At 40.1% G+C, this 25,313-nt stretch overlaps 1 protein-coding gene across 7 annotated transcripts in view; it reads left to right on the top strand.

The window, feature by feature from the left end:
- ppp2r5eb (protein phosphatase 2, regulatory subunit B', epsilon isoform b) overlaps positions 1–23,145 on the top strand; it is a 71,365-nt gene extending 48,220 nt beyond the window's left edge. For all 7 annotated transcript variants that reach the window (XM_085767956.1, XM_085767954.1, XM_085767953.1 and 4 more), the window contains 12 exons: positions 4,990–5,186; positions 6,137–6,238; positions 9,461–9,553; positions 9,647–9,777; positions 11,898–11,957; positions 13,625–13,733; positions 14,364–14,417; positions 15,009–15,059; positions 15,145–15,264; positions 16,779–16,906; positions 17,816–17,917; positions 22,533–23,145. In XM_085767956.1, coding sequence (XP_085624082.1) covers positions 4,990–5,186; positions 6,137–6,238; positions 9,461–9,553; positions 9,647–9,777; positions 11,898–11,957; positions 13,625–13,733; positions 14,364–14,417; positions 15,009–15,059; positions 15,145–15,264; positions 16,779–16,906; positions 17,816–17,917; positions 22,533–22,632 — 1,247 coding nt within the window. In that variant the 3' untranslated portion in view covers positions 22,633–23,145. The remainder of the gene's footprint in view (positions 1–4,989; positions 5,187–6,136; positions 6,239–9,460; positions 9,554–9,646; positions 9,778–11,897; positions 11,958–13,624; positions 13,734–14,363; positions 14,418–15,008; positions 15,060–15,144; positions 15,265–16,778; positions 16,907–17,815; positions 17,918–22,532) is intronic.
- The last annotated feature ends 2,168 nt before the right edge of the window (positions 23,146–25,313 follow it).

Genomic DNA, 25,313 nt, shown 5'->3' with positions numbered 1-25,313 from the left:
ATCTGAGCGTCGAAAAGCTTAAAGAGTGACGGCCTCGCTCCACAGGCCGCTCTGTGTGCCCGCGTGTGTGTGTTACTGTGTGTTACTGTGTGTGTGTGTGTGTGTGTGTGTGTGTGTGTGTGTGTGTAAGCACTTCAGCTCAGCTCCAGGGTTCTTCCCTGCTGATGCGTATGAAGGGTAGTTTCTGGGTTATTCTAGGCCACACACACACACATACAGTCTTTCACTCTCTTTAAGTACAGTTACACACACTTTCATGTACACAGCAGCAGCAGCAGAGTCTCTCCCTCTCTTTCTTTCTCTTTCTCTTTCTCTCTCTCTCACACACACACACACACACACTGGTCGTCAGCCTGCCTGTGTCTCTGTACAGGGATTACAGCGTCCTGTGTGATTATCTGTCTATTAATAGTTTCCTTTAAGGCCGTCGTTCACATGCAGCAGCAGCAGCAGCAGCAGCAGCAGCAGCATCAGCAGCAGCAGCTCCTATAGAAGCAGAGGAGCTGCTGCTGCTGCTGCTGATTACTGTGATGAACTACAGCTACTCTACACTACTGTACAGGGAGGAGCTTACACACACAGACTTAGAGGGGTAGTTCAACATTTTGGCAAATTGGCCCATTGCCATAATCCCTATAGTCATAGCAGTAGGTTCGTTACCTTTAATTGTCGGTGCAAGCTATTTTTAGAACGGCGGAGCAGAGCCGCGAGCTGCTCAGAGCTACGCTACGGAGGCTCATTATGGGATTTCTTGGTTTCCCTCATCAAACTCATCAAATACACAATCCAACAACTCCACAACGCTCTGGTGGACAAGTTGTGAGCTGCACATTCACCACGCTATGAGATAATAACACAACGTTACCACACAGAGTTGTTTTAGAGGGAAATTCATGCAAAACCGCTGATGCGTGTTCCCGTCGGGGGCAATTTTTCATCAAGCAGTCTCTGTATTTCCCTCTAAAACAACTCTGTGTGGTAACGTTGTGTTATTATCTCATAGTGTGGTGAATGTGCAGCTCACAACTTGTCCACCAGAGTGTTGTGGAGTTGTTGGATTGTGTATTTTATGAGTTTGATGATGAGGGAAACCAAGAAATCCCATGAGCCTCCGTACCGTAGCTCTGAGCAGCTCACGGCTCTGCTCCGCCGTTCTAAAAACAGCTTGCACCGACAATTAAAGGTAACGAACCTACTGCTATGACTATAGGGATTATGGCGATGGGCCATTTTGCCAAAATGTTGAACTATCCCTTTAAAGAAGATTTACATTCATGCACTTTTATTCATCTTTTTCTCGTTATTTATATATTTCATTGCACATAGTGTTTAAACATGAAAGCACACACACACACAGACACACACACTTTTTCATGTCCACACTCCACACAATACATAATGTATGTATGCATATGAGGCGTGTGCTGCGGTGCAGAGTGATATTATTTTAATTTTTTAGACTGTATTGGCTCCATTCGCCTTTGGGCTTGGGAGTGTCACGTTGTCTACACACACACACACACACACACACACACACACACACACACACACACACACACACAGACACACACACTGAGCCCTGTGTTTCGTCTCTACAGAGGAAAACATCAGGCTCTGTAGCTTTTAGATTAATAATTATGATTTAAATAATGATAATAATAATGATTTTTGTGTCTGTAGCTGCTGTTTATGCTCTTATTCAGTCAATTCATAAAAACTGTGCAGAAAATCCAAATCTCACCTCTGAGGTCGGCTCTTTGTCGTAGATATTTGGATCAGTGAGTGAGTGAGTTAGTCAGTTCAACAAGTGATGAATCAGTTTTAATTCAGTTCTTATTTTTGAGGAATTGAGTAGTTTTTATTTTAGTTTTAGTTTCTCAGGTCTGTAGCGCTGCATTATGTCATAATGTAGGCTAATACATTTTCAGCTCATGATGTAATAACGTTGCATTTTGTAATAATCTGCCACATTTTGTAATAAAATTCTTGAACGCAAAATGTAGTAAACTTTGCCGCATTTTGTAAAAAGTTGTTACATAATGCACCAAATTATTACAAAATGCAGATGGTGCACTTTTTATGAAAAAAAAAAAAGTAATAATCAGTGCATTATGTCACAACTTATTACAAAATGCAGCAAAGTTTATGACATATTGCATTCATGAATTGTTCAGTGGAGTTTTTATTTAGTTCTCATCATTTTTTATTAGTGTGAATGCTGAAAGCAAAGTCATTTCCAGCCATTTCATACAAAATCTCACATCTTCTACTTTTTAATCTATTCTCAGCCATTGCTTCAGCTATGTTAGTGCTGGTTCATCAGTTTTCCTTCCTGTCAGGTTAATAGCTGCAGATTTCCACTATTCAACCGTTACACTTAAACATGCAGGATTTCAATGTTTTCTTCTCCCTTTAACATTTCTACTGCTTTTTACCTTTAAAAGGCATTCATCTCATACTACAAGTTATATGTTTCATCTTTAGCATTAGCCTTTTTCAACATTGCTTTAGCAGTTTCTTCAGCTAATTTAGCATTGATTCAACAATTTCTTCAGCTCATTCAGCGTTGCTTCAGCATTAGCGTTCAGCTGCTTTCAGCATTCACACGCATTTTCTGCAGGAAATGCTTCTAGTCTTTTTCTAGTTTTTATTTCAGTTTACTAAATGTTTTCTTCACTGCTGGTTTTAGTCTTAGTGACCTATAATAACCCTTTCTCTGCACTGAGTTACAGTTAAAGTAGATTTCTCCTGAGCTGCAGGTCGCTGGTGTTGTGGCAGCGTTTGTGGAGCGGGGATTGAACCCAGGAGGAGACTCTGGGGGGTTTGTTTGTTTGTTTGTTTGTTTGTGACTGGCCTGGTTGGACGCAGCCTCAATGAGCCGAGCCGAGCTGAGCTGCAGCAGGTCAGCAGGTCGGGAGTAACCAGTGGCATTTGGATCAAAACATGTTGCTATAATCACTTTAAATGCGCTTGATGGGATCGGCCCCGCGGGTTGGTTGGTTGGTTTGTTTGTTTCCCCACCGCGACGGGAAACGGCACTTTGAACGGGTCGCAGCTCCAGGACGGAGGATTTAAAAACTCAGCTGGAGGAATTGATTTTTGATCTGCAGCAAAAACACAGGCGGGAAAACAATGTTTTTTCATTCAGAAAATTCACCTGCAGATTCCTGGATTAGAAATCTGCAGCGAATCATCGTTTTTATAATCGATTAAACTGCTGATTATTGGTTTTGATTAATCATTGAATCATTTTCATTCAAACATTTACAGGAAAATTGACCAGTTTGTGTTCAAGCATCATCAACTCTTCTCTGAGTTAACCAATTAAATAAATCCAACCAGTGTTTGATCACCGGTTTCACTCAACAGTGTTTTTAAAAGGCTCTGAAAGAGACGATGAGTTCACTGTCCCCGGGAAAAAGAAGTTTCTCACTCATTTACATGCAGCGTGTGACTCGACGTGCAAGCGCCGCAGAATTCAAAATGACAAATGACGACTTTGAAGTGTAATTTCCCAAGCGCACACACACACACACACACACAGACACACACACACACACACACACACACACACACACACAGACACAGTGTCACTGGTGTGCAGCAGCAGCAGCAGCAGCAGCTTATCTCTTACATAACAACGGCCCCGGTCCTGCAGCCGGGACGGGAACATCAGGGCAGAGTTGTGGCGATCGGGGGGGAGGAGGGGGGAGCAGGGGGGTGAATGCGAGCGTCTCCCTGCAGGTGTGAACTCTGTACGACCCTCCGCCTCCACGTCTGTCGCCGTGGGAACAGGGCGAACACACCTGCCGGCTGCCGCTACGTAACACGAGGCGTTTTTTGCACTCGAGGAGGAAGAAGCGTCCTGTTGTTTTTTTCTCTGTGTCAAATGTTGTTGTTAATCTGTCTGTTCATTCATGAACTCCTTATATGGATCAATACGCTGCTGCGTTCAAGTGCATCAGGGAAAAAGGACAGACGGCAACAGAAACTGAAAGTCTAAAGTCAAACATGTCAAATTGCTCCTGGATTTAGAATAAAAAGTTGATTTAAAAAATGGCAAAGTAATAAATGAGCAGGTTCTCAACATTAAAGGACAATTCCGGGCTGTATTTTCCTAACATTTTAGGTCTAAAAGAAGGAATCTGAAGATTTTCAGTTTAATTGCTCCTGTTTTGTGGTAGTTGTGTCTGTCCCCGCATCGCCACGGCAGCGATGAATGGGAGCGGACTGAAGTAAAGAAAACAGGAGCAATTAAACTGAAAATCTTCAGATTCCTTCTTTGACCTAAAATTGACCTAAAATGTTAGGAAAATACAACCCCGAGTTGAATTTGCCCGGAATTGTCCTTTAAATGACAGTTTCCCTTTTTCAATGCACACATTTGTTCTTTTAGTTTGAGTTTTGTTCAACTAGATTTCCTTCATTTATCATTTATTTCAGTCTGTGCTCAAGAAAAAGAAGATTTCATCCCGATATTATTGAGGATGCAGAGTTGGTGTTGTGTTGTGTTGTGTTGTGTTGTGTTGTGTTGTGTTGTGTTGTGTTGTGTTGTGTTGTGTTGTGTTGTGTTGTGTGATAACAAGTGAACAAAGAGTCAGGAACTGGACTGAAGGTGAAGACTTTCTTTGTCCATTGTCTCTTAAGCGTTAAATTATGAAACCAGACAACAAAAGACACACAACAACATCAACAACACAAGAGCAAACACACACACACACACACACACACACACACACACACACACACACACACACACACACACACACACACATTGAAAACCAAACAAATAACGCAACAAAAAGTAGAGCGCAACAAAGAAAGGAGTGATTAAAGGAGGTGAAACCGCTGACGTCTCAGTCGCTCGACGCCATTTTTCTTGTTTTTAGCTTCCAAAGTGAATCAGCACCAACTTAACTTCTCCCTCCTTCTCTTTCTCTTTTTCTCTTTCTCTTTCTCTGTGTGTGTGTGTTTGTTTTGTGCGTCCAGACGTGCCAGCGCCGGAGCAGCCGGAGCTGTTCCTGAAGAAGCTGCAGCAGTGCTGTACTGTCTTTGACTTCATGGACACGCTGTCGGACCTCAAGATGAAGGAGTACAAGCGCTCCACGCTCAACGAGCTGGTGGACTACGTGACCGTCAGCCGGGGCTACCTGACAGAGCAGGCCTACCCCGAGGTCGTCAAAATGGTCAGTCAGTCACACAACACACACACATACACAGACACACACACACACACACTCACACACACACATTTGAAATATTTATTTATGCCCACATATAGTACAAGGGTTCTTGCACAAGGGACATAAACTCTGCCAGTGCAGTTGGCAATGGAAGACGGTCAGACACAAAGCGCCTGGGCGGCTGAACACAGTTACATACAAACTGACCTACAGGTCAGATAGAAAACAGACATTCAAGGATACAAAAAACATCATCTCCTCCAGATTGAGCGGCTACCAATAATAACTGAGACTGAGCAGTACCTGGCCAACTGTTTAGCTCTTCTTTTGGGGAGGCCGGCCATCTGAAGGCCCCTCACAACCAACTTATGCACATGCCCCAGACTACCACATATAAGGACTAGAAGTTTACATCTGTAGCCCAGCTGAGAGATGGTCTGCTTCAGCTGCTGGTATTTCAGCACTTTGGTCAGAAAGGCCTCCTCTAGGCTGTAATCAAAGGTACAGCCGACCTCCAGAATGAGCACCTCTCTATGATTTTCATTAACAACAACATTAACAAAAAAAAAACTTATATGATCCTAGTCAGGGTTAATTTAGCTCTGAGCTGATTTTCACCTGTAGTGATAGACGATAGTAAAAAACATTGTAAAACTTTAAAGACAGTTATATTACATGCACAGTGCAGTTCTAATCTAAAAATTCAACATTTTATATGAAAGAATGAAAAATAAAAGAGTTAAAATACAAACATTGTGATTTCATTTACTACCCTTGATTATGAGAGAAGGTCGAGGAAAGTAACAGGAGGAGGTGGAGCTGATGGAGAGAGACAGTTAGAGCCTGTAGAGAGTAAATACACACTTACACACACACACACACACACACACACACACACACACTCATGTCTCATGTCTCATGTCTCTGTGTGTGTCTGTGTGTGTCCCCTCCAGGTGTCTCACAACATATTCCGGACCCTTCCGCCCAGTGACAGTAATGAGTTTGACCCCGAGGAGGACGAGCCCACGCTCGAGGCCTCCTGGCCGCACTTACAGGTAAACACAGCGCCACAGCTGTGTGTGTGTGTGTGTTGTGTGTTTATTCATTAACATGTGGTGTCTTGATTCAGTGGTACACAAACACAGATGGAAAAATGACGGCTTTTATGGGAAATGAAGTGTTTTTATATCGATATAGAGACTTTTTCTTACGTTTTCTCACACTTTTAAATTAATGTTTTTATGAATTTGTATAATTGTTCAGACAAAACGAGATGTAATTCACCACATGGCAGCGAGCCAGTGGATGTTCAGGGTTTAAACTGATGTTTTTGGAGTTTGTAAAGTTGTTTGGACAAAACGAAACGTCTTCTATGAACTAAATTGAATCTAATTCAATTCAAAGTTTATTTATTTAGCTTTTTCCAACATGTGGAGAGTTGATCAAAGATACAGAATGAGAAATGAAAATGGCAGCAAGAATAAAACAAACATGTTGAAAGACTTGGAGCTGTAGAGGCCGAACATCAACAGGCTGATGAATCACAAGGTGAAAATAATTATTGTGACATGTTTTGAGCCTCACTGCGACAACAGGACGGTGATGTCACTGCGCCTGTTGTCCATCAGGAAATAGTTCCACCGGTTGTCGTCGTCGTGACATCTGGGTTTGTGTATGTGTTAAACAAACAAGACACTGTGTTAATTAATGACCTGTGTGTGTGTGTGTGTGTGTGTGTGTGTTTCCCCCCTCGCCTCCAGTCGTAATGCGGAGCTAATGCTGCGTTCAAGACGACTCGCAACTCTGAATCTCCCAGTTGAAAACATGAACCTTGCGGACTGAGACAAACGTTGCATTCAAAGCTTTTACAAAAGGCACAAAAAACATTACAAAGGCACAAAAACAATAAAAAACAGAACGCTTTAATGTATTTTGGCATTTAAAAACATTTTAATTGATGTGTTACCGTTGACGTAGTGGTTCTGCACGGGTGCAGCTTGTTGTGTGACGTCACTAGGGATGGGGGTAGCGTTTAGCTTTTATCCGATACCGCTGCCAAACGGTACTTTTGAAACAGTGCCGTAATTAAACGGTGCTTAAAGAATAGAAAACATACAAACTTTGTCAAAAAAACAGTGCCTTTTTATTTTTAATGCATTTTGTGATGTGCAAGTTAAACAGTATATTCATTTAAATGATATACTGTAAATACAACTAAGACTAAGAAATAAATCCACCAATATAAAATGAAATTTGCAACAAACTGTCATAATTATCATAATAAAAACAGGAGTGTATCAAAACCAGCAGCTTGTGCCGGTCAGTATTTTTTTCTTGCCGATGTTGTAAAACACACAGACACACACGCTACGGCTGCAGCGCCACGTTGTGTTCAGGCTCTCCACGGATCAGTTGATGAAAAAAAGAGTTGTGCGTAACTGTGATAACACTCGGCACCGCTGCAGCCAAAATAAACAGGCAATTAAAGAAAAAACTCTGCTCGTATCGGCAGCTCGATGTCGCACACAAAACAAAAACTGATGTGACGACGTGTGTCAGACCAAGTGGAGCTCCGACCTGAGGTGGCGTTCGATTGCACTGTTTTCAAGTAGGAGACGAGTCGAGTCTGGATTTATTTCTAAAGCAGATTTAAAAACAACAGCAGATGAGCAAAGTGCTGCACATCGCTGGGTTCAGAGTTAATACAACATCTAACATAGAAATAGAACAGCAGAAGTGACTTTGTTTCTGTTTGCACTTACTGTGTGGGGAGAAAAAAGGGGGAAAAACAATGTATATGATGTGAATATGTGTGTATATATATATACAGCGGGGAAAATAAGTATTGAACACGTCAACATTTTTCTCAGAAAATATACTCCAGCTGCTTTCTTGGCTTTCCATACCTTTTTGCCCCTCCTTTTCTTCATGTGTTCAATACTTATTCCCTGTGTCATTTCACTTTATTACACATAACTTAATTTATGGACATTAATGTTCGGATTTCTTTGTATGTGTGCATTACTTGGGTTGATGCCGACATCTGGTGAAAATTTCATGTCAATAGCTCTATTAGAAATATATTTTCTGAGAAAAATGTTGACGTGTTCAATACTTATTTTCCCCGCTGTATATTGTACTTTTTTCAATAAAAAAGTTGATCTATAAAAAAAATAGTAATAGAATAGATGTAAAAAAAAAAAACTAAAAAAACAATGATAAGAAAACGAGCAACAGTGCAAACATTAAAATAGCAAATGAATAGAAACTTCATTGTCATTGTATCAAATACAACGAGATGGGATGGGAGAGCATAAAGTGTGTGTGTGTGTGTGTGTGTGTGTGTCTCCTGGTCGTTGGGTGAGCTTTGTGTTTGTGTTTTTTGTGTTGTTGTTGTTGTTGTTGTTGAGGTGGTTGTGGTCTAGTTGTGGTGGTGGTCCAGAGCCCGGCTCTGTGGTCTCTCACCGCCCCTCCTCCTTCTCTGCCCGCTGCCCAGGACTCCTTTAGAAATGAGATGCAAATCTCAAGGAGAAGCTTCCTGGTAAAAAAACACACTTTCTTTTCTTTTTTCTTTTCTTTTTTTTTGTCGTTTCATTCGCACAAACTTTCTCCAAAGTCATAAACAATAGATATATATTTATATTTATCTTTAACCCCCGCTCCCCCTCCACACACACAGTCATCACTCACATTCAGACATCCCGTCTCCTCACCTCGCTGTTTCCACTCCGCTCCCTCGTGACCTTTGACCTCCTGGACCTTTTTCCCTCCAGTCCAGTCCCAGTGTGTCCAGGGTTCAGTTGAAGGCTCTCGTTTCTAAGAGGAACCTTTTTGGTAACGCTTTAATTTACAGGCTGTTAATTAACCTCATAATGTCCAGAAATAGCCAAGAAATAACGATTAATTACGTAGAAATAGCCCAGAAATATTGGTTATTGCAACGTCAAAGCATGAAACGCATGTGTAATCTTTTGTCTTTAAGAAAAACATGACGCTGCAACTGGTAAAAAAAATTTTTGGATGACTAATTAATCAATGAATTGTTGAGAAAATGGCAAAAAAAAGTCAATTTCTATGCAATTAATTGTTGTTTCTTGGCAATTTCTTGACATTATCACGTAGTCAGCGGCCTGTAGATTAAAGGGTTTTACCACCTTTTCTTCTGTTTCTATGGATCGGCTGGTTGTTCTTAAACTTTTTAAAATGTTTTAACATCATCAACTCTCTCTGTCCTCCTCCTCCTCCCTCTATCTCCCCCTCTCTTCTCCTCCGTCCAGTTGGTATACGAGTTCTTCATCCGGTTCTTGGAGAGTCAGGAATTCCAGCCCAGCATTGCCAAAAAGTACATAGACCAGAAGTTTGTCCTACAGGTGAGTCAAAAAGACGACAAATCTGTGTCTTCAGTCTCTGTCCTGACATTAAACTAACCCCCCCCCTCCCTCCTCTCTCTTCTTCCCCTGCAGCTCTTGGAGTTGTTCGACAGCGAGGATCCTCGGGAGAGAGACTACCTGAAGACAGTCTTGCATAGAATCTACGGCAAATTCCTGGGGCTGAGGGCTTTTATACGAAAACAGATCAATAATATTTTTCTACGGTGAGTTCAACGTCCCTGTGTTGTTGCTTCTTCTCCTCTGGTGTTTACATGACAAACTCAGCAGCTGAACATCCAGTCGTAGGTTGTGGACGACTCAAGTTGCATCTTATTTAACATTTACAATGTGAAGACTGTGGAAGAGGACGAAAATAATGATTATTATTGATTTATAAGTAGGATTTTTTTCTTTTTAACTCTTTTTAACTGCTGCTGAGTATGACAGAGTATTAGGGCCACATTGACAATTAAAAAATCACAAACTTCAAGAATAAAGTCGTAAATTTACAACTTTATTCTTGTAATGTTATGACTTTTTTTCTCGTATGAAATGTACGACTTTATTCTTGTAAATTTACGACTTTATTCTTGTAAATTTATGACTTTATTCTTGTAATTTACGACTTTATTCTCGCAATGTTACGACTTTATTCTCGAAGTCTGTGTGTTTTGTTTTTTTCTCAATGTGGCCCTAATACTCCGTCGTAGCTGAGCCATAAATAATAATGTTTTTATTTCCTGATCTGATTGATGAAGTGTCTACTCATGACTTTTATTTCTGCTTTCAAGAAAAAAAGTGCATTTAATTGTCTGTAGTTTTCAGTTTTTGTTCATCTGACGGTGTTAAATTCACTTCAGTACAATGTGTTAGTGTTTTTAGAAAAGGTAAATCCTGCTCCTGTGTTTTATTCACACATTTACATTTACACAAACACATATTGTTTGCTTGTTAGTTTGATTCCTGCCTTGGACATAATTGTTACATGTCAAATTTTACTACTTTAACATACTTTAAGATGCACGCTCCATTCAACTTTTAAAAAGTTCACAGGCCTTTCAGCTAGCATTCAAACAGCTTTGATTATTCACAGTGTACTAATGTTACTGTGTGCTTTCTGTGGCCTAGTGACAGAGTAAAGGTTTACTGATCATGAGCTCATGGGTTCGATTCCTGCTTGGTCGTGGCTTTGCATGTAGATCTTTACTTACTGTAGCACTATTTGTCAACTTAGCTTGCTAATTCAGCAATTCACTCGTATTTCCTTCAGGAAATGCATTTTCTAGATATATGTATTCAAGGTGTGAAGGCTGATGCACACCTAAAAAAATCTTGAAAAACAGGTGCGTTGGAGCATAGGTAAGGAGTGAACAAAAGCAAAAAGGGTATCCCGCACACTGTCAAGTCACTTGCAAAAGTGTGCGGGATACCCTTTTTGCTTTTGTTCACTAGTTATATGTATGAAACTGTTTTCTACCTGAGGTTTCCTCCTCGTCAGAGTTTCAGACACTCAGTACGTTTACATGACACTTGAAAAAACCGAATTATTGCCTTAATCCGACTATAACTGGACAACTGAAGTGCATTTAAACACCTTAGTGAAAATCGGAGTTGAGAACTCCGATTAAGACGATTAAGACACCCAGATAATGCGATTGGAATTCGATTTTCTCCGTCATGTCGGAGTATAACTGGACAATGCATGTGTGCTGCTCCACAACCGTAGAGACGGCACCAAGTGGAGCAGAGAAGCCGCCCGAACCCGGCAAAGTAAAGAAAAAAACCCAACATCAGCGCAGATTCAATGCATTTCACACAGCGCGACCAGCAAGAGTGTTTTATTTTTTTTTAAAAAGAGAGAGAGAGAGAGAGGAAGAAGGAAGCCCGTATCCTATTCTCAGTGTGAATCCAGCCCAGACTGACGCGTCTGGTCAGGAACTGCAGTTGAGAATTTATTATTAAGCTTATAAGTTGTTTATATTCAGTTTTTTACCAGGTGACAGAAAAGTCAACAGGACAGGGGGGCGTATTAACCTGCTGAAACAACAGGTGACGCCGCATGAGGGGGCGGAGCCGTCAGTTATTCGGTTTTCTCAGTTGCATGTAAATTGAGACAAGGACAGAAGTCCGACTTGACGCCAAAATCGAATTTTGAGCATAGCTCGATTAAGCTCTGCATGTAAACGTACTGACTGACAGACGTTATTCCCGCCTCATGTCCCTTGATGAATAATCAATAATCATTGTTTTATCGTAGTTTCCAGTCTTTATGTTAATTAAACCATCACCTGCTTTCACTTCGTTGTTCAGCCGTTGAACTTTTCTCCTCTCCTTTTCTCTGCAGTTTTGTTTATGAGACGGAGCACTTCAACGGGGTGGCTGAGTTGCTGGAGATCCTGGGGAGGTATGTGGAGCGCACACACACACACACACACACACACACACACACACACACAGACAGACCTGAGAGCAGCAGCAGCAGCATGGAGGATGTTTCATCTTGTCGTCGTGCACAGATACCGATCGTCTCCAGTCACAGATTGATAAGAGACGTTGAGCGTCGGAGCCGAGAGGTTCAGGTTCAGTTTGACTCGTAGATAAGAACCAGATTCATGGTTTTAATCCATTAAAGAGAAAAGAGGTGTGATTTACACAGACGGTTTCTCAGCTCTGCGTCGGGAGCTGCAGCCCCACGGCGGCTCCTCTCACCCACTGTAGTCGTTGCTTATTTTTGATTTTAAAATGAAACATGTCAGAAAACACATCTGCATAATCCCTTCAGAGCTGTATCTGAGTTTTTTCAATAAAACATGAAGCCTGGTTTTTTTAATTCCTCCTTATTCCTGGGTTCACAACGTTAAAAAACACAAAAAGGTTCATAACGAAGTTGAAGCAGCTGGTTGTTATTAATCTGCATCAACAGATGGAAACAAACCAGTGATGATTCAGATTCACTCACTTATTCCTGAACACAGATGATGGAAACTGTCACAAGTTTCATCTTTAAACTCAGCAACTCTGACAGTTTGTCATATTTTTAACATCTCACCTACGTTATATTATTATGATACAACTTGATTATAAAAAACAAGTCTCGGTTTGAGTTAGAGGAAAATATTGGACCTTTGTTTCACTGGGTCGAGGGCCAGAAATGTTGGGACACACAGTGATGTAGGTGAGAGGAGAGACACATGAAACCACAGGACGGAGGAAGTAGCTTCAGTTTTTAGTTATTAAAGCTCAAACATGAATGAAAATGAATATTAAATGAGATTAAGAGTTAGAGTTTAGAGTTTAGAGTTTATTTATTTAACACACAAATTTCAATGGTGCAAGGAGGGAACGAAGCCGGTTGGCTTGTACATAGGTTCCACCCCTATAACAAATTACAACAAGACAAATTTCAATGGCTAACAAATAAACATAACAAAAAAAGAGATAAAGTGCAGACATAATCAATGTTATGTGAGCAAAAATGAACAGAAATGAGAAAAAAATAAATAAATAAAGTGCAAAGTGATTCGGTAGCAAATAAAGACAATAGAGATAATATACAAAAAATTAATTAATTAAACTCATAAAAAGACAAAGTAAGGATGTGGGATATGCAGAGAGGAAAGAGCGGGAAATTCAAGAGAAGTTGAGATGTATTTTTAACTGCTTTTTAAAAAGTGAATAAGAAGAAATGGATCTTAGTGAAGGAGGTAGTCCATTCCAAAACATAGGACCTCTATAAGACATATTAAACTGATGGTGTGATGTGCGGGTGAAGGGTAAATATAGAGTAAGATTATTACTGTGTCTAGTGCGGTGAGAATGTACATTATAAGTGAAGGTAAAGAAATTTTGAAAAGTGAAAAGTGACAGTTAAACAGTGAAATACAGGAGAGAAGGAGCCAGAAATGAACCAACAAACACATTTAAACATCACGTGCTGCTGTTGCCTCAGTGTGTTGCTGTCTGTCTGTCTGCTGCTCATTGATCTGCCACGGTCACAATGAGACTCTTTCATGTCTTCATGTTTAATTAATGTTTATATTTTCTCTGCTTCTCTCTCTCTCTCTCTCTCAGTATAATCAATGGTTTCGCTCTGCCACTGAAAGCCGAGCATAAACAGTTTCTGGTCAAAGTGTTGATCCCCCTCCACACTGTCAGGAGTCTGTCCCTCTTCCACGCACAGGTAACAACACTGGCTCTTTATATGTGTGTGTGTTTGTTTTTGTATAAACTTTATTGTTTTAAATTTTCTTCTGATTTCTTTATGTTTGAACTTGAAAAGGACGTTTGAGATGATGTGGAATAAGTTGCTGTGAAACTTTAAACCTGCACAATCTTGCAGAGTCGCACAGTTGTGTGAAAAGGAGAGATTGTGAGATTTGGACACTTTTAAATGCAGAAGCTGAAGTTAAGAGTTGTGATATTTGACTTTTTGCTTGACCCATAAAGTAAAGGTTTCTTTAAGAACAAAGCTCTTTTAAACTTTAAGTTTAAACTGATTTCTGTTCAGTCTGAGCTGCTGTTGGATTAATTGATATGATGAAGCTCTAATAAAACTTTCACCCTTTCTTTGTTATTTTATTTATTTGCAAATGAAAGTGTTAAAATCCAACAGGTCACTTCAGCAGCTTTGTGTTTCTATCGATAATCAAACATGTGAGATCGTCTGCAGCTCAGATCATGTTGATGTTGGAACAGAAATGAGCTTCTGTATTTTACATAAACACATAATAAGTAGTGGATCTAATGCTGGATTTAGGATCTAAATGTGTGTGAGTCTCATCACCTCTAACCTGTGTTTCCTCTTCTACAGTTGGCGTATTGCATTGTACAGTTCCTAGAGAAAGACCCAACATTAACAGAACCAGTGAGTATCAGGAGGAGAATTAATATATACTGTACATACTGTATGTATGTATATGTATATGTATATGTGTGTGTGTATATATATATATATATATATATATATATATATATATATATATATATATATATATATATATATATATATATATATATACATCTCAGTCAGTGAATGTTGACGTCTCTTGGACTTGACTCCTGAACGGCCACTTCTCCTCCACATGGCGTCATTAAGTACAAGGGCTTTCCAAAAAAACGTATTAAGCCGACACTGAATGAAGAGTTAATGTCTGAGGATAAATCCTGCAAACTGATTTGTTTTTAATAGTTTTTTTGTTTGTTAGATATATTTTTATTCATCCATATTCTCGTTTATCTTATTTTATTTTGCTTTTATTCTAGTAGTAATATTTTTATCTATTCTGGATCCTCTTCAACTCTTATGTATATCACACTTTTTGTTGATTTTCTCTTACTATTCAGGAGTTTGTAACAAAGAAAAATGTCATATTTATATATATTCATATAATATTAATAATTAAAAAAGTGAACTTGAATCTGAATCTGAACAACTTCTTCTCATCTCCTCCCTCAGGTCATCAGAGGCTTACTGAAGTTCTGGCCAAAAACCTGCAGTCAAAAAGAGGTGAGTGTTGTTTATGAAGTCTCCCTCTATATATGTGTGTGTGTGTGTGTGTTAGTGTGTGTTAACGCTGTCCTCCGTGCTGCAGGTGATGTTTCTAGGGGAGCTGGAGGAGATCCTGGACGTCATCGAACCCACACAGTTCGTCAAGATCCAGGAGCCGCTCTTCAAACAGATCTCCAGATGTGTCTCCAGCCCACACTTCCAGGTGAGAACACACACACACACACACACACACACACACACACACACACACACAGGAGGTTTTAAAGGTAGAGACAGGGTATCCGCGGGGTATTAAAAGGTGATAAATCAATTTGGGGAAAATTAAGACCCTTACAAAGTATTAAAGGACAATTCCAGGCGAATTCAACTCGGGGCTGTATGTTCCTATCATTTTAGGTCTAAAAGAATGAATCTGAAGATTTTCAGTTTAATGTCTCCTGTTTTGCGGTAGTTGTATCTGTCCCTGCATCGCCACGGCAGCAATGAATGGGAGTGGATGTAAGTTCCACTGTTTAGGCTGTTTACAGCCCTCAAAGCCGCAATTTTTTTACAGACAGCGTCAGATGGAGACTCAAACATGCACCGAGAAGTTTATTTACTTCAAGCAAGCCGACATGTTTGTAAAAGTCGATCTAACTCAAAGTCTCCTGGAGTCTCGCGCGAGCCCGAAGTTGCAGTGCTGGTGTGTTCAGGCGCAGTCGGAGCTACCGCTTGTGTCATAAACACAGGAATATCAACTCTTGACTTGCTTCAAGTGTACATTTTTTTCCACAGACAGCGTCAGGTGGAGACTCAAAGATGCGCCGAGAAGTTTTTTTTACTTCAAGCAAGTAAAGAGTTGATATTCCTGTGTTTATGACACAAACGGTAGCTTTTCCCACTGCATGTGAACACACCGAGCACGGCAACTGGGTCTCGCGCGAGACTCCGGGAGACTTTGAATTAGATCTAGTTTTACAAACATGTCGACTTGCTTGAAGTAAATAAACTTCTCGGTGCATGTTTGAGTCTCCATCTGACGCTGTCTGTGGAAAAAAATTGCGGCTTTTAGGGATGTAAACAGCCTAAACAGCGGAACTTACATCCACTCCCATTCATTGCTGCCGTGGCGATGCGCGGACAGACGCAACTACCGCAAAACAGGAGCGATTAAACTGAAAATCTTCAGATTCCTTCTTTTAGACCTAAAATGATAGGAAAATACACCCCCGAGTTGAATTCGCCTGGAATTGTCCTTTAAAAAGTCTTTTCATGACTTTATAAAGTCTTAAATATTGAAGGTATTTCTTCTGAATTAGCTGTCCAAGAGTTTGAGTTGTAAAAAACATTGCGGAAGTGTGTGAATTTATTTGTTTTTATTAAAAAACAAAGATGAACCGGTTCATGAAAAAGAAAAGAAGATTGTTGTTTTTGTTTTTTTGAGAGTTGAGCAATGTTTTTTTTTTGATAAACTTTGTCTTTGATTTATTATCCTGCAGCCTTTTTTTAATTCTGTTGTATCATAGTGGTCTATAGTCTTTATCACAAAAACTAAAACTGTTCAGTTAAAAGTGTCGCTGATGTAAACGGTTACAGCTTGAAGCGGCGGTGAGGTCTTGAAAAAGTCTTAAAAAGGTATTAGAATTAACTTCAAGATTCCTGTATAAACCCTGAGAGATGACTGTGTGTGTGTGTGTGTGTGTGTGTGTGTGTGTGTGTGTGTGTGTGTCTCGTCAGGTGGCAGAGCGAGCTCTCTACTACTGGAACAACGAGTACATCATGAGTCTGATCGAGGAGAACTCCAGCGTCATCCTGCCCATCATGTTCGCCAGCCTCTACAGGATCTCCAAAGAGCACTGGAACCCGTGAGTCTCTATCAAACCCCGACTCAAGACTGATTTTAAACCTTGAACCTTAAAGGGATAGTTCAACATTTTGGCAAATTGGCCCATTGCCATAATCCCTATAGTCATAGCAGTAGGTTTGTTACCTTTAATTGTCAGTGCAAGCTGTTTTTAGAGCCCGTGAGCTGCTCAGAGCTACGCTGCGGAGGCTCATGGGATTTCTTTCTTGGTTTCCCTCATCAAACTCATCAAATACACAATCCAACAACTCCACAACGCTCTGGTGGACAAGTTGTGAGCTGCACATTCACCACGCTATGAGATAATAACACAACTTTACCACACAGAGTTGTTTTAGAGGGAAATTCATGCAAAACCGCTGATGCACGTTGCCTTCAGGGACAGTTTTTCATCAACAGTCTCTGTATTTCCCTCTAAAACAACTCTGTGTGGTAACGTTGTGTTATTATCTCATAGCGTGGTGAATGTGCAGGTCACAACTTGTCCACCAGAGCGTTGTGGAGTTGTTGGATTGTGTATTTGATGAGTTTGATGATGAGGGAAACCAAGAAATCCCATAATGAGCCTCCGTAGCGTAGCTCTGAGCAGCTCACGGCTCTGCTCCGCCGTTCTAAAAACAGCTTGCACCGACAATTAAAGGTAACGGACCTACTGCTACGACTATAGGGATTATGGCAATGGGCCAATTTGCCTAAAATGTTGAACTATCCCTTTAAACGTAATCTGTTGTTATTTTCCACCTTCAGAATAAAATGCAACTTCATTCTGAGAAGCTAAATTCTACTAAACATCTGGTTCTTTACAAAAACTCAGTATCTGTGAGTTCGTCCACATGTGATGTGATGTCACTAAGCCCCTCCCCCTTCTCCTCCTCTTCCTCCTCCTCCTCCTCCTCCTCCTCCTCCTCAGGGCGATCGTGGCGCTGGTGTACAACGTCCTGAAGGCCTTCATGGAGATGAACAGTACTTTATTCGATGAACTCACGGCCACTTACAAGTCGGACCGCCAGCGGTAAGACGCCATGACACCTTCATCATCATCATCACTGTTACTGTACTAACATCCGGGTGAATAGCAGCAGCCTGGGACACAATCAGTGGATTTAACGAAGGGGACTACATCTCCCATAATCCCCCTCTCTCAGCCCCTCCCTCACCTAATTGACCTTTCGCAAAACCCCGCCCCCGAACGGCCATTGTCCAATCAGACATCATAGCAACCGTTACTATGTAAACAAGGTCCGTCAAACTTCAGACCTCCGACAAGCAAAGTGTATTGTTGGACAGTAGTTACCCGAAGAGTTTGGCTGGGGGAGTCGTGTTTTTTCCCTTCCCAAAGCTGAAAACACAACAGGAGAGGTGCCTACAATGGGTCAAACCGTGTGGAAGCCCCCCTCCACCCCGCAGCCGGACCCTTCCCCCACTCCCAGCTAAATGTCATGAAAACAAGCATAGCATAGGCTACATAGCCTATATCTGCTCCAAGGTAAGCTAGCAGGACTGGGGCTGTATCCGAAAGTCACTCTCTACTACAGTGCTTCCTCTGGGTTTTTTTTTAAAGGAGGGGGGGGGGCGATCGGACCTTACAACTTTCACTTTCACCACGCACTGCTGCAGCATGTGCGCTTCTCTCTCTCTCTCGCTCTGTGTGTGTGAATGCCAATAACAAACAGCGCTATGAGGAGATGAATGAACGGAACACATGCAGCGGTGTATTTCCGACAATTAAAGAAAAAAAACAGAAGGAGCTGTACGTATGAGGAAACACTGTAGCCTACTATAGTGTAGGCTACTTCCACAGATTGAATCCTCTCGGTGGGGAGAAAAAAAGAAAAGAAGAAGCTCTGGTCTCGGTCCGCGACACAAACACCATGTCCTGTTACCCGTATTCTCTTGCAGATGCGCTACATGATGCAATTTATGAATCGATAAAAGCCCTATTTTGATCATCATTATGTTTACATTGTGACCACGCAATTTTGTCGTGGTGTCAGAATGTTTAGTGATTATTAATATTCATAAATATAGCGCTCATATGCCTCTGAGACTCTGATGCCTCAAGACGCTCAATATAAAAACACTGTTGACACTCAGGTAGCGACGAGAAGCTTGTCGGGCTAGCAACGGTAACTAAGGGGGGCGGAGCTTTTGCGAAAGGTCAATTGTGTTTCCAGCTCATTTTACAGCGACGAGTCTCTGCTGCTCCGTTTTTATCAGTTTAACGTCAGTAAATCTCTTCATCACCTCTAAAAAAACAAACAAACACTGAACCTCAGAGTCATAAAGAAATAATAAAATAATAATTTATTGTGAGTCCTGTTAGAAGTTCAGCTCTGTGGATGATGATGATCGACATCACTGAATTAATATTGGATGAATTTCCATGAGATTCCCTGAGGATTAAATAACAACAAAACAACAAATTAAAACAATAAACTGCGACTTTGAGGCCGACATGTTGGTGCACTGTGCATATAAGTTAAATTAAATTGATTAATTTAAGAGGAAAAGTAAAATAGCAGAAAGTGCAGCTTGTTCTCCTGTGTAACTTTAGTCCATAAAAGATGTTGCATACATACAAGGAGTTTGACAGTTTGCGTAGCTCTCACATAAAAGATGTACAACAACTGAATAATAAGTTAAGAATAATAAGAATAATGCAAAAAAAAAAAAAAAGTTAAATAAGATAAGATAAATAAGGTAATGTGGTCAGATTGTACTGTACAGTCACATGTAGTGCAAAGAAACAATGAGCTAGTGCCATGAAAACAAGTAATAAATGCTGGATAGATATTTGAATGATCTGTACATTTAGTCGATAACACTTAAAAAACTTAAATTTACACAAAGTTTAGTGAAAACAGTGAAGAACAGTTAGTTTCCTCTCTCTCCACTGATGATCAGCTCTGCTCCTCCGGACCCTCAGGCCTCTCGTCATGACACAGCTCCCCCTAGTGTTGGGAGGAGCAGACAGCAACATGATGAATGGCTCCCACCAGGGTTATTATAGTTCACTAAGAATAAAACTAAAACTAAAACTAAAACCAGCAGTGAAAAAATAATTTAGTAAACTGAAAAAAAAAAAAAAAAAATGATGAGAACTAAATAAAAACTACAATGAACAATATAAAACTAACTCAAACTAAAGTAGAGTCAGATAACATGAGCTTAGTTGTAGTTTTCTTGGAGATGTCTAAAGCTGCAGCTCAATATGGGACGACTTGGAGTACGACCCACAGGTAGATAAGAGTGAATGGAACCTGATGAGGACTGATGGGAACATTATGGGATGCAACTAAAAGGGAAAAATCCCACAAATATGGAAGTTCATCCCAAAACCTTGTAGTGATGCATTTTGTAATAGGATTCTTGAACGCAATATGTCATAAACTTTTCTGCATTTTGTAAGAAGTTGTTACATATTCCACCGGATTGTTACTTCTTTTTTTTTTCATAAAAAAAGTGCAACACCCGCATTTTGTAATAATTCGTTGCATTATGTAACAACTTATTACAAAATGCAGCAAAGTTTATTACATTACAATGCGACGTTATTACATCAAAAATCTAAATCAAATCAAAATGAACTTTATTTGTCCCGCAAGGGCGTCGTCGTAACAGCTGCTTTGTACATGCCATACATACATACATACACAATACATACATTATAACAGTAATGAAGGCAAACGTATCCATGAAAAGAGAAAGAAAGAAAGTGCGGAGAGTGCAACAAATAGTTTAAAATACTTATAATACAAGTTACGATAAAAACATACTAAAAACTAAAAGAGAAAAAAAAGCAAGGGGTGTTGATTTAAGCCAGCAGGTGGAAACTAAAATAAAAACTTTGTTAATTCCTCGAAATTAAAAACTAAACTAAAACTGCTTCATCACTTGTTGAACTGACTAAAACTAAACTGAAATAACAAATCAAACTGAAAAACTAAATGAAAATAACAATGAAAATGTTCAAACTAAAACAACCTTGGCTCCCACAGTTACAAACAATATATCTCAACTAGGGATGTCACGATTACTTGTTTTCACAATTAATCGCGGTATTAAACGCCACAATTAATTGATCGTAAAGATTCCTAAATACCGTTATATTATATATTGGCAGATATGCGCAAAAATAAAGGTAAATGCTCAGATACTGGTCCATTTATCTAATGTAACATTGAATTGGTAGGAATTTAAATGTTAGCGTGTCATTTTTAATAAAAACAAAACAAAAAGTGATTAAAATAAACGCAAACATTTGGTATAGATGACAATTTATGACCTGAATATTTTGGTTCTCCTGGGGATTAATAATTGGTCATATATTAATAGATACTTGAAATATTTTGTGCAAACAACGAGTAATGTAATTCTATTTTGACTGTATTTGATTTTACACATGCATAGTGTTGTGAAATTAATTAGTGCATATTAATAATCGTGATAATCGTGACACTGTGATTATTTCTCTGACCAAGAAAATCTATAATCGTGACAAAACAGTTTGAGACGACGTCACACAAACGGTTTAAAGTGAATTATTGTGATTTAGCACTAGAACCGCCGTGAGGTCATTTTGACCTCTCTTGCTTCTTAAAATGCATGTAACTCTGTTTGCATAAAAACCCTATGTCTCCCAGTCGGTGACTTTTCCTAAAAGTGTGTTCTACATCATCTTATGCGTTTTCACGATGCTAGTATAAAAGAGAACGAAAAAAAGAGTGATTTTACCTAGAACCGCCAAGAGGTCATTTTGACCTCCATTCATTCTAATGCAAAAATGCTAAATGTACTGCATTTATATAGCCAAATATATTATAAAGCCAGCCAGACACACAGTTCAAAACACTTTATGGTAATGCTTCACATTCATATACATACACATACTTTACCAAAAATAACAATAGTCGTTGCTAGGCAACCAATGTAGACGACTCTTTATTTTTCGAACAGTGTGTGTATATAAAAAATTATAAAACTGATTTTCCAATCATTGAAATCTGGGCTAAAAAATGTCCATTTAGTCACTCAGTTTGTCAGTTAGTCAGTTAGATAGTTATTTATTTAGTTAGTTAGTTAGTCATTTTGACCTCATCCCACAACACAACACGAGTTCAGATATTAGAAAGTTGTCAAACAGTTAAAACAGGTGTCAAACAGATAACAAATGAACACTACTCATAAACATTGAACATAACAATGACAGTCCCTTGCTCTCATGAGAAATAGACATGAATTCAGAAATTTGTAACAATTTTGAAAATTTTTATATACACACACTGTTCGAAAAATAGAAAAATAAAGAGTCGTCTATATTGGTTGCCTAGCAACGACTATTGTTATTTTTTGTAAAGTATGTGTGTGTATATGAATGTGAAGCATTACTATAAAGTGTTTTGAGTTGTGTGTCTGGCTGGCTTTATAATATATATGGCTTTATAAATGCAGTACATTTAGCATTTTTGCATTAGAATGAATGGAGGTCAAAATGACCTAAAAACGTGTGCGACACAGTTTGTGATCGAAGATTCGTCTTCTGTTTTTAAAATGAAAGAAGAGAATGTATAATGGTGACATTCCTAATCTCAACACTAAACCTCCTCCTCCTCCTGGTTGTGTTGCAGTGAGAAGAAGAAGGAGAAGGAGCGGGAGGAGCTGTGGAAGAAGCTGGAGGACTTGGAGCTGAAGCGGGGCCTTAGGAGCGACGGGATCATCCCAACTTAACGAAGACAGCGCCGCGCTCCCCTCTTCTGCCCCGCCCACCTCCCTCCTTTACCCCCTCCCTCCTCTTCCTCCTCCTCTCCCACTCTGACTCCCCCTCTCCCTCCATCCTGACCCTTCCTCCTCCTCCTCCTCCTCCTCCACATCAGCCATGTTTGCCCAGAGCTCCGACAACTCCCCGATAAAGGCCATCGACTCTGGATCGACACGGAGCGCCGCTGGTTTCTTAATTGTTTTGTTTTTTTTGTTTCAGTTTTTTTTTTCTTTCTTATGTTTTTTTTTTTTTTTCTCCTGTGTTTATGCGACTTACTTTACAGTAGATTCATCACGTCTGTTTTCATTATTTCAACAGCACTGTAAATAATTATTTTTTCTTTTTTTTTTTCCCTTAAACTGATATTATTGCAAACGGAAAAAAAAAACAAGACAATAATAATAATAAAAGAAAAAAAAAGAACGAAAAAAATAGAAAATGAGAAAATGACTTGTGTGGGAGGGGGATTTAAACAGCAACAACTACAACAAAAAACAAAAAAAAACTTTTGGACTGTAGGACATGAATGAACTCTTGGAAAACAAAAAAAAACCGACAAAAAAAAGAGAAGATTTGATTTTAACTCTTCATCCCGTTCTCCTCCGTCTTCAGTACAGTCCTGTATGTAACTTTATTTTCCTGGTTCTCCTCTTTGCTTTTCCTCCTGTTGCCTCCAACGTTTCTGTTCCCTCCCTCTGATGGTGCATCTGTCATTTCTGTCCCCCTCTTCCTCCTCCTCCTCCTCTTCCTCCTCCTGCGCTCCGGCCTCCTTCCTGTTTTTAAACGGGAAACAAAAAAAACTGAACAAAAACACATTGAAAAGCAACAACAGGGACTTTCTTCTCTCTTTCTTTCTCTTTCTCTCTCCAACCACACAATCAAATCAAATCGTCTTTCTGAGTGCGTTTACATTTTAACCGCAGCTCCGTGGAGCCATGGAGGCAAAAAATGATTGATTAAAATTACCACCTTAAATCCTTTAAATGTATCATTTATCTGAGTATAACTCCTCCTTTAATTAACAGAGTTGATTTTATCACAAATAAAATCTGTCAGAAATGAAAAGTTTGGACTTTTTTTTAAAAATCTAAGCGTCAATTAAAAGTGATTCGGATAAAAAATACTTTTTAAGACGAACTTGCAGCTGACAACTGTTGCTCCAGCAAAGCATGATGGGAAATGTAGTTCAAAGTCTGCAATAAAAGGAAAAAAAGACAACGGGAAACACAAATCCATGCATTTTTTGAACACTAACAGATTTTTTTTTTCTTTTTTTAATGCCATAACGAAGCTTCAACATGTTTCCTCGTGTTCCTCGTTAACAAACGGGTTCGTTTTCATGAATTAAAACCAGAACCTGCATCTTTTGTCCAGTTTTTACCTTCTTTTTTTTTTTGGTTTTTGGTACCGGTGGCGGCCGCCGCTGCTGCTGTCGCTGTCGCTGCCCCTGCCTCTGGTCTCCATGGCGACGCAGGTGGACGATGATGAATAATTCAGAGATGCCGAACTGTTGACATGTAAACGCACTCGCTTCCTCCTCCTCCTCCTCTTCTTCCTCCTCTTCCTCCTCCTCCTCCTCCTCTTCCTCCTCCTCCAGTGGAACGACTGAGTTTCACCTCTTGTTTATTTCTCTCCTCCTCTACATTTCTTCTCTCTCTGACCTCACCCACTCTCCTCCTCTCCTCCTCCTCCTCTTCTCCTCCTCTTCTCCTCCTCCTCCCTCCCTTCCTTCCTGATCTACCAACCCAACCATACCATACTACCAGGTCTCCCTGGTATCAGTCTGGCACTGGTACCCTCCGGCCATAACGGGGACTTTTCAAAATAAAACGACAAACAGACATACAAAACTTAACAAAACAAAAGTCTTCAGAGGAAAAAGCGCCAAAAAACCTTCCTCATGTTGTGAAGTGAAACAGACGAGTGTCTCCTGCGTCGGGGGGGTGAGGAGGAGGAGGCACGGCGTCGCTCGACTTCACAGTATTATTATTATTATTATTATTATTACAGCGACAGTGAGAAAAAAAAAAGGACAGACAGACGACCCTGTACATTGTTATTGAATGCAGTACACTGATAATCTTGTATCTTGTAGTAATTTAGCCTTTGTTTTTTTTGCTTAGGAAAACTGTGGAGAGGAGTTATCCAGTATATAAAGAGGTATTATGGAAGAAGACTTCCTGGTATTTATGATAGTGTTTCTCCCCCCCTCCCTCTCCCTCACCCTCACCCCCCACCCCCACACCCCTCCTCCACCTCTCACCCCTCTTCTTTTTAGTCTGTTTTTTGTTGTTTTTCTTTACTTTCCTCGTCTCTCACTCCTCCTCCCTCTTTATTCTTGGTTTTTATCTCATTTTGGATATTTTTTTTTTTTCTTGCTGAAGTTTCTTTTGACCATTGGATATATTTTTTTTAGTTGGGGGAGGGTTGGGAGGGGGTTTAGAGGGGTAACGGGTGTGGGCAGGTAGGAAAGCAGGGGGGAGGGAGGGATGAGGGATGAGAGAGGGGGGATGGAGGGATGGAGGGAAGGCACGGAGCAAAATCACTCGGCCCCTGTTGTGAAATCTCCCACTCCTCCTCTTCCTCCTCCTCCTCCTCTTCCTCCTCCCTGGCAGAATTAATGTGTGCTTTAGAATGGCCCAGAAATAAT

Source organism: Trachurus japonicus, chromosome 22 (genome assembly GCF_045865225.1).
Source record: "Trachurus japonicus isolate A0001 chromosome 22, Traja_1.0".
NCBI lineage: Eukaryota > Metazoa > Chordata > Actinopteri > Carangiformes > Carangidae > Trachurus > Trachurus japonicus.
This window is presented reverse-complemented; position numbering and strand designations above follow the sequence as displayed.